Below are 13,450 nucleotides of genomic sequence, written 5' to 3' on the forward strand. Positions count from 1 at the left end.
TGAGCCAAAGGCAGAGGCCAGGCGCCAGAGCCACCCAGGCACCCCTAGATTCTCTGTCTTTTTTTTTTTTTTTTTTTTTAAGATTTTATTTATTTATTTGACAGAGAGAGAGCACAAGTAGACAGAGAGGCAGGCAGAGAGAGAGAGGAAAGCAGGCTTGCTGCTGAGCAGAGAGCCCGACGCGGGACTCGATCCCATTGATGATACCACCATCCACCAAGCTGGAAGCTGAGGATTTACCCTTGACTCCCTTCTCCCATGAAGCCCTTCCTGTTCCCCAGGCAGAGTTGGACACTCCTGTCTCTGTACCACTCTGTACATGTGTCTTGCTGTGTATTTATGCTAATTAGAAACTTGTTTGTAAGCCAAGCTTAAACTCTTTGAGAGTTGCTTGTTGTTGATCTGACTGTCTAAGCCAAGTCAATGAATGAAGAGATTGAGAATTTAACACTTTTGTAGGTTCCCATTTGTTAATAGAAGACACGATTATCAAAGGATTTCCATGAAGCTGGCTGAAGTCTAAGCACAGACAATATATACCTGGTAGATGTATGGTTCCCAGCTTGGGGTGCATCTCAGAATTAGTTTTGTCAATTCTGATACAGAAGCCTGAATTTTATGCAGACATAATAAAATCTTATTTTATGCGGACATAATAAAACAAAATCTTCAGAGATGAGGCAAGGTATTCATTAATTATATTCATGTGGAGAATTCATGTGGAAGTACAAAAAAATTGTGAAACAATTCAGGTTATCGAAGCGAGGAGGAAAGGGTGCATTTTCTTTGGCTGCCGAAAGGATGTGTCCAACCTTCAGAGTGTACTGGTTTCATAACTGGAGTAGGGGTAGGATAAAGACACCCAATTATACTGGCAAGTTTGATAGGTTTCCTGTATTTTTTTTTTCCTGTAATATTTCTGATGTCTAAACGTAACTTCCTGTGTCATCAATATCAAGATAAAAGTGGTTTCTTAGGATCATGGTGATAATGATAGCTGTAAAAATGGCAAATAATATCTGCAATGTGCATGTTTTAAGAGTTTTGAATTTTATGACACAGAACACATCCTCCCCCCTCCCCACCGCTAGCATGTTAGCATTGGCTTCTGCTGCAAGATCGTTGGCTGTGCTTACATACCTTTGTATCCCCTCCATTTGTTTTTGTTTGTTTGGTATTCAAATGTCTGTAGCAGTTTTATTTGCAATAGCCAAAAACTGGAAACAACCTAAATATCCAGAAACAGATGAATGAGCAAGTAGTGGTGTGCCCATTGAACAACATACTTCTCAGCGGTATAAAAAGTGTGAACGGCTTATATAAGCATCATTGGTAAATCCCCAAAAGTATGCTGCATAAGGGAATCCAGGGGGAGAAAAGAGCAAATATTTTATGATTTCAATCATATAAAATTCTAGAACCTGCAAACCCATTGTGAAGGAAACTAAGACAGTGGTTGCCTGCAGAGTTGGGAGGGCAGGGAGAGAGATGATGCTGAAGAGCATGAGGTAAATTCAGGGGTGGTTTTCTATTTTGAAATACTATGAAAATGAAAGTAAAGGCATATTCATGTTATTAAACTCATAATACAACAAAGAGAGTAGGTTGAGGGGGGTGGCTTGTGGAGACCTTGCACACAGGAGCCACTTTGCCCCGCAGATCTTTTAAGAGACTGTGAGCTCTAATTTGACTGACAAAGGCTGGAAGAGATAAACGAACTGCAAATGAGGGGATTAATTAAAGATTTCTATGTAAAATAGTCAGCCCTGCCCCCACTTGGTTTCTAGGTAAAATAATCTGCATATTTTTAAGAAATAGAATAACCCGGGGAGAAATAGGGCCTTTAGAGAGTGTGAGATTGGGCTGACTTCATTGCTCACTTTGGGGGCTCTTGAGTTGTGGGTATATGCTGCCTCTGATTAAGCACCCTAAAGAAAAGCCTGTCAGTTGACAGGTTCTGTCCATGTACAGAGAGTTGGATTCATTTTTCTGACATCCCCTACCCCTTTTAAAATTGTAATATTCATATAAAATTAACCACTTTAAAGTTGAAAATCAGTAGCATTTAGTACATTCACAGTGTGCAACCATAACCTCCGTCTAGTTCTAGAACATTTTCATTACCCAAAAGGAAACCTGGTACGCATTAAACAGTTATTTCCCACTCCCCCCAGCCCTGGTCAACCACTAATCTGCTATTTGTCTCTATGGATTTACTTATTCTGTATATGTTATATAAATGGAATCATGCAGTATATGACCTTTTGTGTCTGGTTGCTTTTACTTAGCATGATATTTTCAAGGTTTATTCAAGTTATAGCATGTATCACTACTTCATTCCCTTTTTTGGTGGCCCTTTGTTTTTTAACCAAGAATCACCAGTCATTTGAGGAAAACATGCAAAATGGAAAAGAAACAGGAAAATTGATCTGAGCTGAAACAGACCATTGGATGGTTTTGCTTGTTTTTAAAAGCATACTATTTAGTAATCTGCTAGATATTCAAGAAGATATGGCATCCATGAAACAATCAGTGTTGCCATCTGGAAGAAACTGTCAAAATAAAAAAGCTCATAGAGATGAATTATGTGTTTGCCAAGTTAAAAAATACTCCATAGATAGATCAGAAGATAAAGTCAAGAGAAGATCTCAGCATTGGGGCGCCTGGGTGGCTCAGTGGGTTAAGCCACTGCCTTCGGCTCAGGTCATGATCCCAGGGTCCTGGGATGAGTCCCATATCCGGCTCTCTGCTCGGCAGGGAGCCTGCTTCCTCCTCTCTCTCTGCCTGCCTCTCTGCCTGCTTGTGATCTTTCTCTGTCAAATAAATAAATAAAATCTTTAAAAAAAAAAAAAAAAAGATCTCAGCATTAAGCCAAAATACAGGCAAAAATTGATGCGGAAGAAAGAGACAGAGAGGATCAATCCAGAGAACCATCGTCTGCCAGAATTTCTGGGAAGTGAGAACAAAAATTGAAAGGAGAGAAATATTTAAAAGTATAAGAAGAAGAAAATTTCCAGGATCTAAAGAAGGGAGCATTCTTCATATTGAAAGTTTCTACCCAGTGCTCAGATGAATAAAGAAGACCCACGGCTAGAATTGTGACTGTGAAATTTCAGAAAAACAAGAATAGAGAGAAAACTGTAAGAGTTTCCATGAGATACACTGGGTCTTCTAAAAGCAATGGGAATCAGATGTGTCATCCACAACAGTGACAACCAGAAGGCAGTGGAACAGCAGTCTTCCCAGCCCTGAGAGAGAATGGTTTTGAACCAGATCTGTCATAGCAAAATACAGTTGTTTTCAGATGTGCAAGGACTCCTGAAATTTTCTTTCCTTATATCTTTTCTGAAGCAATTATTTACAGATGAAAATTTTTAAAAAAGGAAAATTTTCAAGAAATGGCTGAACTAACCTAGTAATCCAATGAAAAGACTCATGTTACTGGTGCAACAGGAACTCTGTTTTACCCTGGAAAGTAGCCATCCCAGATTTGAACACAGATTTGGTGGGATCCAGGAAAAATTTGTTTGGGAATGGGAATGGGTAGTTTCCAAGCAACAGATAAAATGAAGAAGCTGGAAGATAGTTGGAATACAGTCAAGAAACCATAGAACTTTTTACAAGGGGCAAGGGAATTAGAATTCCTACACAAAGCAGAAAAACTGTATGCAGAAAGTTGTAAGCCAAATACAAATCAAACACATAAGTGGCACAAGTATGAATAGTTGGTGGTGACTGAAGAGAAAATGTATTTGTGCCTAATGTATGAAGAATATCATTCTTTATGGATAGTGGCTTTGGAAGCACAAGCAAGAAAGTGCAATTCTGGTCCTGTAAACAGTATTTTAAAGTTACAAAGGTAACTGATGGAAGGAACTGAAAGTAGTAATTTAAATATAAAAATGTTGGGCCTTGGAAGGGGTGGTAGGGAGTGGTATAAGTACACTAAATCTGCTAGAGAATTATGGGGCATGCTTAATGAGGTTGGTGACAACCAAAAGATTTGGTGGAGATTTCTCCTGGATAGGAAGACTGGGATGCTGGGGTGGGATGGCATGGCATCAAATTTACATCAAATTCCTTTTTATGAGCCATTTGATTTTCTTTGTTCATTGGTAATTGGGATAGGTTAAGAACTTGTTGATTCCCAATAAACAAGTGTTGCTTTCCTGAGTGTCTTCCGTTGTTTTAACTTTTAGATAGCTGCTGAAAGCTGTGGGGGGGGGGGGGGTGATAGTTTGACCTCTACCATAAAATAATTCTAAGATCTCTTTGCCTTTAGTTTCTGCCATCGCTTTTTTTAGAATGGTGAGAGAGGAGATATAAATCTTTTTTCTTACTTGTATTTCATATTTTCTGATATATTCACTAAAAGTGCCACTTTGATTATCTTGGTCTGTTGAAAAACTTAAAGTAGCTTTTTCAGACTCCAGCCTGAACTCCTTCCTGTTTCCCCCTTCTCTAAACCTTATGTTTGATTTTTGTCTCCTCAAACCTCCTGTAACCATCTCTGCCCTTCAGAACCCTCTGCAAACTCTCAGAGGACCTCTTGTCCTTCCTTTTTAAATTTCTTTCTTTTTTTTTTTTTTTATCCTTCTTTGGGAGCTGTATCTGGCCTCTTCCTGCATCCCCTAGAGGCTGGAAGATCTTGGTGCCTGCCTGGGTTCTGGAGGAGAGTGTGGGTGTTCAGTGACAGGATCTAGTACAGGTGCTGGCATTGTTCCAAGTGCTTGTGTATGGCAGAAAAGGAAGTTGTTTCAAATTCCTGTCCTCAAGGAGCTTCCATTTCTGATGGAGTTTTATATAACAGAAGGGTTATAAAAATAGCGTTATATGTTTTAAGCATAGCTAAGGCCAGCAGTTGGTAGTTCTGTCTTTGAAAAATGTTCTTGGGGGTCCATGGCTTTATCAGTAAGATATGCTAGCCTCTGAGGTATCCCCTAGGGAAGAGTGGGAACATGAATGGTACTGCCAAGGTAGTGTTTGGTATTCCCTCTTACATGCCTCCTCACAGTAGCAGTAGCTGCAAGAGGCAGAGTATTATTTGAAATCATTTTTGGACAAGGTGGGCTTATGGCTGCATGAACATGGTGGGAGATTTGGCTTTTAGTCCTACAATGTGCAGTTCATTGGATGTCAGCTCCTGTCTGCATTTCTTTTGGTTTGGTTACTGAATATGACCTTGGTTCGTAAAAATGGTGGTCATCCTCCTTATATGGCACCCCCTGGAAAACTCTTAGAATTCTCATAGGGGCTTAACCAGCCCTTTGTACTAAGTACTTTCCGGAGGTATTTTGTAAAATGTGCTTCCTAAAAGATAGGCTGGGATTTACTCCGTGATACTATAGCAGGTAATGGATAGATAACGTATAGATAGAGTGGACCTTAGTGGCCATGAGGTGATGTTGGAGCTGGGTGACGGGTACATGATTTTCATCATACTCGTCACTTTTATAGATGTTTAGAATTTTTCATAATAAAAAGTCCCTGGTGGTCAGGGATATATGACTCATATTTTTGCTTTATTGTATTTTGCATAAAGTTTTTATTTAGTGAGGTCTTTGGGGTTTTTTGGTATTTATTTTAATGATCAGAGACAGTGAGTTAAGGTTAGATGAGAGAAGTCTTCAAATTTAATCAGATTTCTCAAAACATGAATAGCATGGGTGCCTTGATTACAAGTCAGCCCTCCCGCCATGGAGACCTGTAAAGAAAAAGTGAAAGGAAGCAAAGTTATGATCAGGAGCCAGAGAGCTGACCTCCTAGAAACTGAGGATATGTAGATGTGAAGTATGGGAGAAGTGAAGGCCCACCACTTAAATTAGACTGTAGGGGTGAGCCTTGCCTAAAGTCAGAGCCCTGGTGGGACCCCGCTATCACCATCATTGCTGCTGATTTCATCCCATTCTAGGGTGATAATTCACCTATTCCTTTGTCTCTGTGCTTTAACCTTGTTTCTTCCTCTTACTTTTTTAGTACTTTCTCGCCTCACCCCCTACCCTCCAAGACCTGAATTCATCCATCTTGATCTCCTTAGGCTAGCTTTCCTATGTCATGTCCCTTTCTACCCCAGACCCAGAAGCTCACCCACAATTCACTCCTTTCCTTCATCTCTGCTGTTTAGTGAATTATCACTAGTGTTTGTTAACAATGTGATTGGACCACGAAGTGGCTTAACACAGGCTGAGGCATGGAGACCCATTCGTGTAGCCTTAAAAATTTTCAGGCAGTTGGCAAGTAAGAATTCTAAATAAAAATTGAAACTACCACCTGTATTTTTTCAGGCCGTTGATGCTCACTGCCATCAGCTGCATCCTCCCTATGGCACTGGTAAGTGTGGGAAGGGCTGGTGACAGTTTTGGTGGGCTGCTGGATTTCTTTTTTCTGGGGGAAGGATCTATTTGCAAGCTGTGTTATTAACTTGTCCCCAAGGGCTGGACAGCTTCAACCAGCTGTAGGTGACTAAAAAGAGGAAGAAGCAACTGACTGTGCTCATGCGTTTCCTTGGGGAACCGTTGTCAAAAGCAGAGGCTACTCATTATGTGCCTTGATCGTTACATAAAATTAGCACGTTCTATACATTATTTTGAATACTAAACATACACTATCCAGGTGCTTTGGGATGTCAAGTAGTAACTATTAAATTTTCTGAAACTCTTAAAACATTGTTTCTAAAGATGGATATTGGCTGTATATTAGAAAGGGTCCAAAATGTTGTATGTTCTTACGATTTTCTTCAGTAGCAAGGTTTATCTCGCTCTGGTATTTTAAGTTCTTTGTGGTTAGGAGATCAAGAAATGTTTGTTTCAATGATTAATATAAAATTCTGATAGAGACTTACAAAGAAATTTGTGGTTCTCGTTTACGAACAAACTTGAGGTGGGCTTGGGGACTTGTGATTTTTAAAATTGTTTTTACCACAGTCTGCTTTCTGCTTAGGAACCTAATGGAGAAAATATGTACAGTAAAGTTGAAACATGGGGTGGGACAGCACACCACAGAATCGCTGAAGTATAAGCCAGTAGCCAAATTGCTGCTGGAATTACCTTATCTAAGGCCTTGAAATCCTGCTGCTGTTTCTTTGTAGTGAGTGGGTTGGAGGCCATGCAGATTCAGAAGTTTTATCTCATTAGGGTGGTCTCGACTTTAAGTGACAGTTGGATGTTTACACTGTTTCATTTCTTTAGTCTCTGAAGCCCTTAGAGCATGGAAGGCAGTGCCTTCAGAATATCTAATGAAATGCGGAGGTGGTGGACTTGCATACTCTTAACCAGTGAGGAGCTCCTTGCTGGTAACTGCGGCTAAAGCATTCATGTACCCTTTATTACATCTCTGTGGGAAACATCTTAGCACAGTTGGCCCATATTCTAGATTTCCCACTGGTCCCTACTTCCCATCCCCCAGGCCCTACTTATGAAGTAGGGACGGAATTGTATACACACTTACTACATTATTTATAAGAAACAGAAAGAAGAACTTAACTCTCCCAGCAGTTGTCTACTCCTTTAGGTTATCAGTGCACAAGCGGTAACTACCGAACATGTTTTGAGGACCCATATCAGGGAAGTAACTTTTAAGCATCTGTCCCAAATATAGACTGTAGAAGATGAGTGAAGATTTTTGTCTGCAGCCTTTAGGAAATACTGATGACCAGCAGCAGTGTCCTTTCTGACAGGCATGTAGCTAAGGTTTTTCTGAAACAAAGAACTGGAAACCATTTGAGGGTGTTGGGATTATAAATGCAACAGCAAAACGAAGCCAGACTGGATTTGCAATGCAGAGCAGTGTTCAGGGTAAATGACAACGGAAGGTGATCCCACGGTTCTTTTTTTTTTTTTTTTTTCAAGCTGGAAGGAAAGCTCCCCAAAGGTTCCTGAACTATTGTCCGTCAGGTTTGAGGGTATGGAGAGAGAGGGGAGGAAAAGGCAGGGAAGATAAGGCTGCTCTTGGCTTCTGTGCTCTTACCAAATCTTTGACTCTGGACCACTAGAGACTTGAGGGCGTCCTTCAGACTTTGATGAACTTTTTACCACTATTTGCCTTCCCTTCCCCACCTTGATCAGTCACATTCCCTTCCCCAGCTCCTAGGAAAAATAAGAGAGGAGTTCTTACCTTTGGGGCTTCTGTTCACACTGAACAAGGCTTAGCTGCAACTGTGACGACTCAAAGACAGGCTTGAGAGCTGTGCTTTGTGGAATGGCAACATTTAAGGAGCTGAAAGACTAGGAGCAATGTCCATTGGAACACTAAGAAGACTTGGTCTGGGAGGTTGAGAGAGAGCCACAGAGTATTGTAAAGTTACTGGCATTATAGATCTTTGTGGAAGTTATGTCTGCTTATGCTGAAATTCACACTGTATGATCAGTTAACCCTTGGTCAAAACTATGTAGGGAAATTTTTCATTTTGAAGAGTAAGTAAAAGGTCAAAATGACTATTTGATACAGTAGCATAAAGGTCAGCATTTTGTTATTGTGACATTTGTTTATGCAAGTTACTGCAATTATGTTAAAAGTCCCTCCTGACTTATATTTTGAAAAATTAAAACAAAGAAGTTTAAGGAATTGTACAGTGGACATCCATATACCTACTAACAAGATTATACAGGTGCTAACCTTTTGCCACATTTGCTTTGTTATGTATCTAGCCATCAACCAACCAATTTTATTTTTATAGAGATTTCTTAGAGTATTTATATTCCATTAAATTTTCCCATTTTAAAGTGTGCCATTAGATGAATTTTAATAAGTTTATGCAGCGATGTAACCATCACCACAATCTGAGTTATAGAAAGAATACTTTCATCATCTGGAAAGTTCCTTGTGTGTGTTAGCCAGTCCCCACTCAAAGCCGCAGGCAACTAGGGATCATCTTTCTTTCCCTGTGGTTTTACCTTTTCCAGAAACTGCATATGAAGGGAATTGTACAGTATGTAATCTTTTGTGTCTGGCTTCTTTCACTGAGCACAATGTTTTTGAGGTTCATCCATGTCACATTACATGTCAGTAGTGCTTTCCTTTTTATTGCTGAATGATTTTCCATGTATGGATATATTACATTTTGTTTATCTGTTCATTCATCGGTTAATGGACATTGGGTTGTTTCCAGTTCGGGGTGATTATAAAATATGCTGCCATGACCATTCTTGTCCAGGGCTTTAAATGGACATAATTTTCATTTCTCTTAGATAGATATCTAGGAGTGGGATTGATAGTTTATATGGTAAGTGTGTGTTTAATGTTTTAAGGAACTGCCAAACTGTTTTCCGAGGTGAATGCTATTTTGGATTCCTGCCAGCATTGTATAAGGGTTCCAGTTTCTCCACATCCTTGCTAGCACTTGGTATGGATAGTCTTTTGGATTATATTCATTCTGTTGAGTATGAAGTGGTATCTTGCAGTTTTTATTGGCTATTCCCTTCTGACTGACTGATAATTTTAAGGATCTTTTCTTCTGCATATTTATTCTTCATGCCTTTTTCAGGTAAAGTGTTAAGATCTTTTGCCCATTTTTAAAAAATTGGGTGGTTTATCCTATTGAGTTGCCTGAGTTCTTTATAGATTCTGAATTAAGTTCTTTGTCAAATATATGATTTGTAATTATTTTCTCCTAGTCTCTGGCTTGTCTCTTCCATCTCTTCCAAGGCATTCTTAATAATGTCTTAATTAATGTCTTAATTAAACTTTTAGTCTTCCAAGACATTCTTAATAATGTCTTGGAAGACTAAAAGTTTAATTTTAATGAAGTCCAGTTTATCAGTTTTTCTTTTAAGTATAGTGCTTTCGTTGTTGTATCTAAGAAATCTTTACCTAAACCAAGGAAGCAGAGATTTTTACATTTAAATCTGTGAACTATTTTGAGTTCCTTTTTGCGTGCTGTGGAAGTCTCTAAGTTCCGTGGTTTGTTTTTGTATAATGATATTTGGTTATTCCAGAACCATTTGTTGAATGTTTCCTCTACTGAATTCCTTGGCACCTCTGTATAAAATTAACCTTAGATGTCTGAGTTTACTTCTGGATTTATTCTGTTTCATTGATCTCTCTGTTTCTAAGCCCATACATACTTCATTGTCTTGATTACTGTAGCTTCACAGTAAGTTTTGAAGTCAGATAGTGTAAGTCCAAATTTGCTCTTTCAAGATTTCTTTGGGTATTGCAGGTCTTTTACCTTCTACAGATTTTAGGATCAACTTCTGATTTGTGCCCTCTGCCCCCCAAAAACCCCTGCTTTGATTTTGATTAATTTTGATTGCTCTGTTCAGTCTGTAGCTGTGTTGTTCTGTCTGGTGGCTATGACCCCCTGTAGCCATTGGGTATTTGAAATGTGGCCAGTTTGAATTGGCATGTACTATAATTTTAAAATATACAGTGTACTTTGAAGACTTACATGAATAAAAGGATATGAAATAAAATAGTTCATGAATAATTTTTGTGGATTACATGTTAAAAAATATTTAGGGGCGCCTGGGTGGCTCAGTGGGTTAAGCCGCTGCCTTCGGCTCGGGTCATGATCTCAGGGTCCTGGGATCGAGTCCCACATCGGGCTCTCTGCTCCGCGGGGAGCCTGCTTCCCTCTCTCTCTCTCTGCCTGCCTCTCTGCCTACTTGTGATCTCCTGTCTCTCGCTGTCAAATAAATAAATAAAAATAAAAAAAAATCTTTAAAAATATTTAGATGTATTAGTCTAAATAAAGTATATTATTAACACTTCACCTGTTTTAAATTTTAGTTTTGATTTATTTGCCGCTGTATAGAAATTTTGTGTATTGACTTTGTTATCTTACTAAATTCATTTATTAGTTCTAGTAGTAGTTTTGTACATTTAAGATTTTCTGAGTAAATAGTCATTTTATCTAGAAATAGAGACTGATTTGCTTCTTCTTTTTTCCAATCTCTTATTAAGGTATTTTATGTCTCCCCACACCCTTTGTCTTACTGCCCTGGCTAGGACCTCCAATATGATGTTACATGGTGAGGGTGATCATCTGTACCATTTTCCTGATAGTAGCATAGTAACATTCACTGTTTCATCATTGAATATAATGCTTTTCATAGATGCCCTATATCAGATTCAGCAGTTCATTTTTTTCCTGATTTGCTGAGAATTTTTATCTTGAATGAATATAGAATTTTGTCAAATGGGTTTTCTGTAACACAAATGATCATTTTTTACACCTTTATTTTGTTAACTCAGTGAATTACAATAGGAGCTTTCAAATGTTAAATCACCTTTCCATTCCTTGGATAAACCTCATTTCATTATGCTATATTGTCCTTTTTCTATATTGCTGGGATTTAATTTGCTAAAATATTTGGATTGATTTTTGTGTCTGTTTATAAGGGATACTGGTCTGTAATTTTCTTTTTGTTATATTTTTGTCAGGTTTTTTTTTTTTAAGATTTTATTTATTTATTTGACAGAGATCACGTGGAGGGGGCAGGGGGAGGGGGCAGGGGGAGGGTGTGGGCAGGCTCCCTGCTGAGCAGAGAGCCCAGAGGCAGGGCTCAGACCCTGAGATCATGACCTGAGCTGAAGGCAGAGGCTTAACCCACTGAGCCACCTAGGTGCCCCGTCAGATTTTTTTGTATATGAATTATGTTAGTCTCATAAAATTAATTTGGAAGAAGTATTACTTTTTTGAGTTTCTGAAAGTGTTTAAGATTAGTGTTGATGAAGTTCTGTAGTAAAAAGTTGTGGGCATGGAATTTTATGAGAAATTTTTGATTATGAATTCCATATCTTTAATAGAGAGTTATTCAGTTTATTTTTTTCCATTTTGTGTCAGTTTTGCTAAGTAATGTTCAAGGAACTTGTCACTTTCACTTAAGATATGAAATTTATTAAAAATAGATTATTGGGACGCCTGGGTGGCTCAGTTGGTTAAGCAGCTGCCTTCGGCTCAGGTCATGATCCCAGCGTCCTGGGATCGAGTCCCACATCGGGCTCCTTGCTTGGCAGGGAGCCTGCTTCTCTCTCTGACTCTGCTTGCCACTCTGTCTGCCTGTGCTCGCTCTCTCTGACAAAGAAATAAATAAAATCTTAAAAAAATAATAATAATAAATAAATAAATAAAAATAGATTATTGATGGGGTGCCTGGGTGGCTCAGTGGATTAAGCCTCTGCCTTCGGCTCTGGTCATGATCCCAGGGTCGTGGGATCAAGCCCCACATAGGGCTGTCTGCTCAGCAGGGAGCCTGCCAACCCCTCTCTCCCTGCCTGCCTCTCTGCCTACTTGTGATCTCTGTCTGTCAAACAAATAAATAAAATCTTTAAAAAAAAATAGGTTATTGATAATGTTCCCTTATTTTCCTTTTAGTATCTGTAAGGTTTGAAGGGCAATCCCTTTTTTACCCCTGTTATTGGTAATTTGTATTCCCTTTTTTTCTTAAACGTTCTGGTTAAAGTTTTTAATCAGCTTTGTTGATCTTCTTTAAGAATCAACTTATAGGCTTTATTCTTCAATATTATTTGGTTTGAATTTTACTTATTTCTCTTTGGATTTTTTAAATTTTTTCCTTTCACTTGCTTTGAGTTTAGTCCTCTTTTTCTAGTTTCTTTCTTTTATTTTTTATTTTAGATTTTATTTATATGAGGGGTGCCTGGGTGGCTCAGTGGGTTAAAGCCTCTGCCTTCCGCTTGGGTCATGATCCCAGGGTCCTGGGATCGAGCCCCACATCAGGCTTTCTGCTCAGTGGGAAGCCTGCTTCCCCCTCTCTCTCTGCCTGTCTCTTTGCCTACTTGTGATCTCTGTCTGTCAAATAAATAAGATCTTTTTAAAAAAACAAGATTTTATTTATATGCAAGAGCTTTCGCACCTGTTGTGGTGGCGGGGCTGTGAGGGGGCGGGGCGGAGCAGAAGGAGAAAATCCTCAAGTAGACTCTTTGCTGAGCTCAGAACCCAACAGGGGCTTGATCCCAAGATCATGACCTGAGCTGAAACAAAGAGTTGGATACTTAACTGACTGAGCTACCCAGGTGCCCCCCCTTTTTAAAGATTTATTTGTATGGTCTTTTTCTAGTTTCTTTTTTTTTCTTTCTTTAAAGATTTTATTTATTTATTTGACAGATAGAGATCACAAGTAGGCAGGGAGGCACACAGAGAGAGAGAGAGAGAGAGAGGAGGAAGCAGGGCTTCCCTGCTGAGCAGAGAGCCTGATGTGGGACTTGATCCCAGGACCTGGGATCATGACCAGAGCTGAAGGCAGAGGCTTTAACCCACTGAGCCACCCAGGTGCCCCTTTTTCTAGTTTCTTAAGGGGACTTTATGTCATTGATTTTTATATTTTTTTCATAGTATAAACATTTACAGTTATAAATTACCCCCTGGCATCATGTTAGCAGGATCTCACCCAGTTCTTACTGTGGTATTTTCATTATCATGTAGCTCAAAACATTTCCTAATTTCTCTTGTGATTTCTTCTGTGACACCCAGGTTCTACGGTAGTATGTTCTT

General features: G+C 39.1%; 1 protein-coding gene across 2 annotated transcripts in view; it reads left to right on the top strand.

Moving 5' to 3' along the window:
- ARIH2 (ariadne RBR E3 ubiquitin protein ligase 2) overlaps positions 1-13,450 on the top strand; it is a 50,984-nt gene that overhangs the window by 14,477 nt on the left and 23,057 nt on the right. The window contains exon 2 of one of the 2 annotated variants that reach the window (XM_045990943.1): positions 6,285-6,330. The exons of the other annotated variant lie outside the window; for it this stretch is intronic. Within the exon in view, the coding sequence (XP_045846899.1) occupies positions 6,292-6,330 (39 nt within the window). The 5' untranslated portion in view covers positions 6,285-6,291. The remainder of the gene's footprint in view (positions 1-6,284; positions 6,331-13,450) is intronic. 2 annotated transcript variants of the gene reach the window in all.

This window comes from Meles meles, chromosome 20 (assembly GCF_922984935.1).
Source record: "Meles meles chromosome 20, mMelMel3.1 paternal haplotype, whole genome shotgun sequence".
Lineage (NCBI taxonomy): Eukaryota > Metazoa > Chordata > Mammalia > Carnivora > Mustelidae > Meles > Meles meles.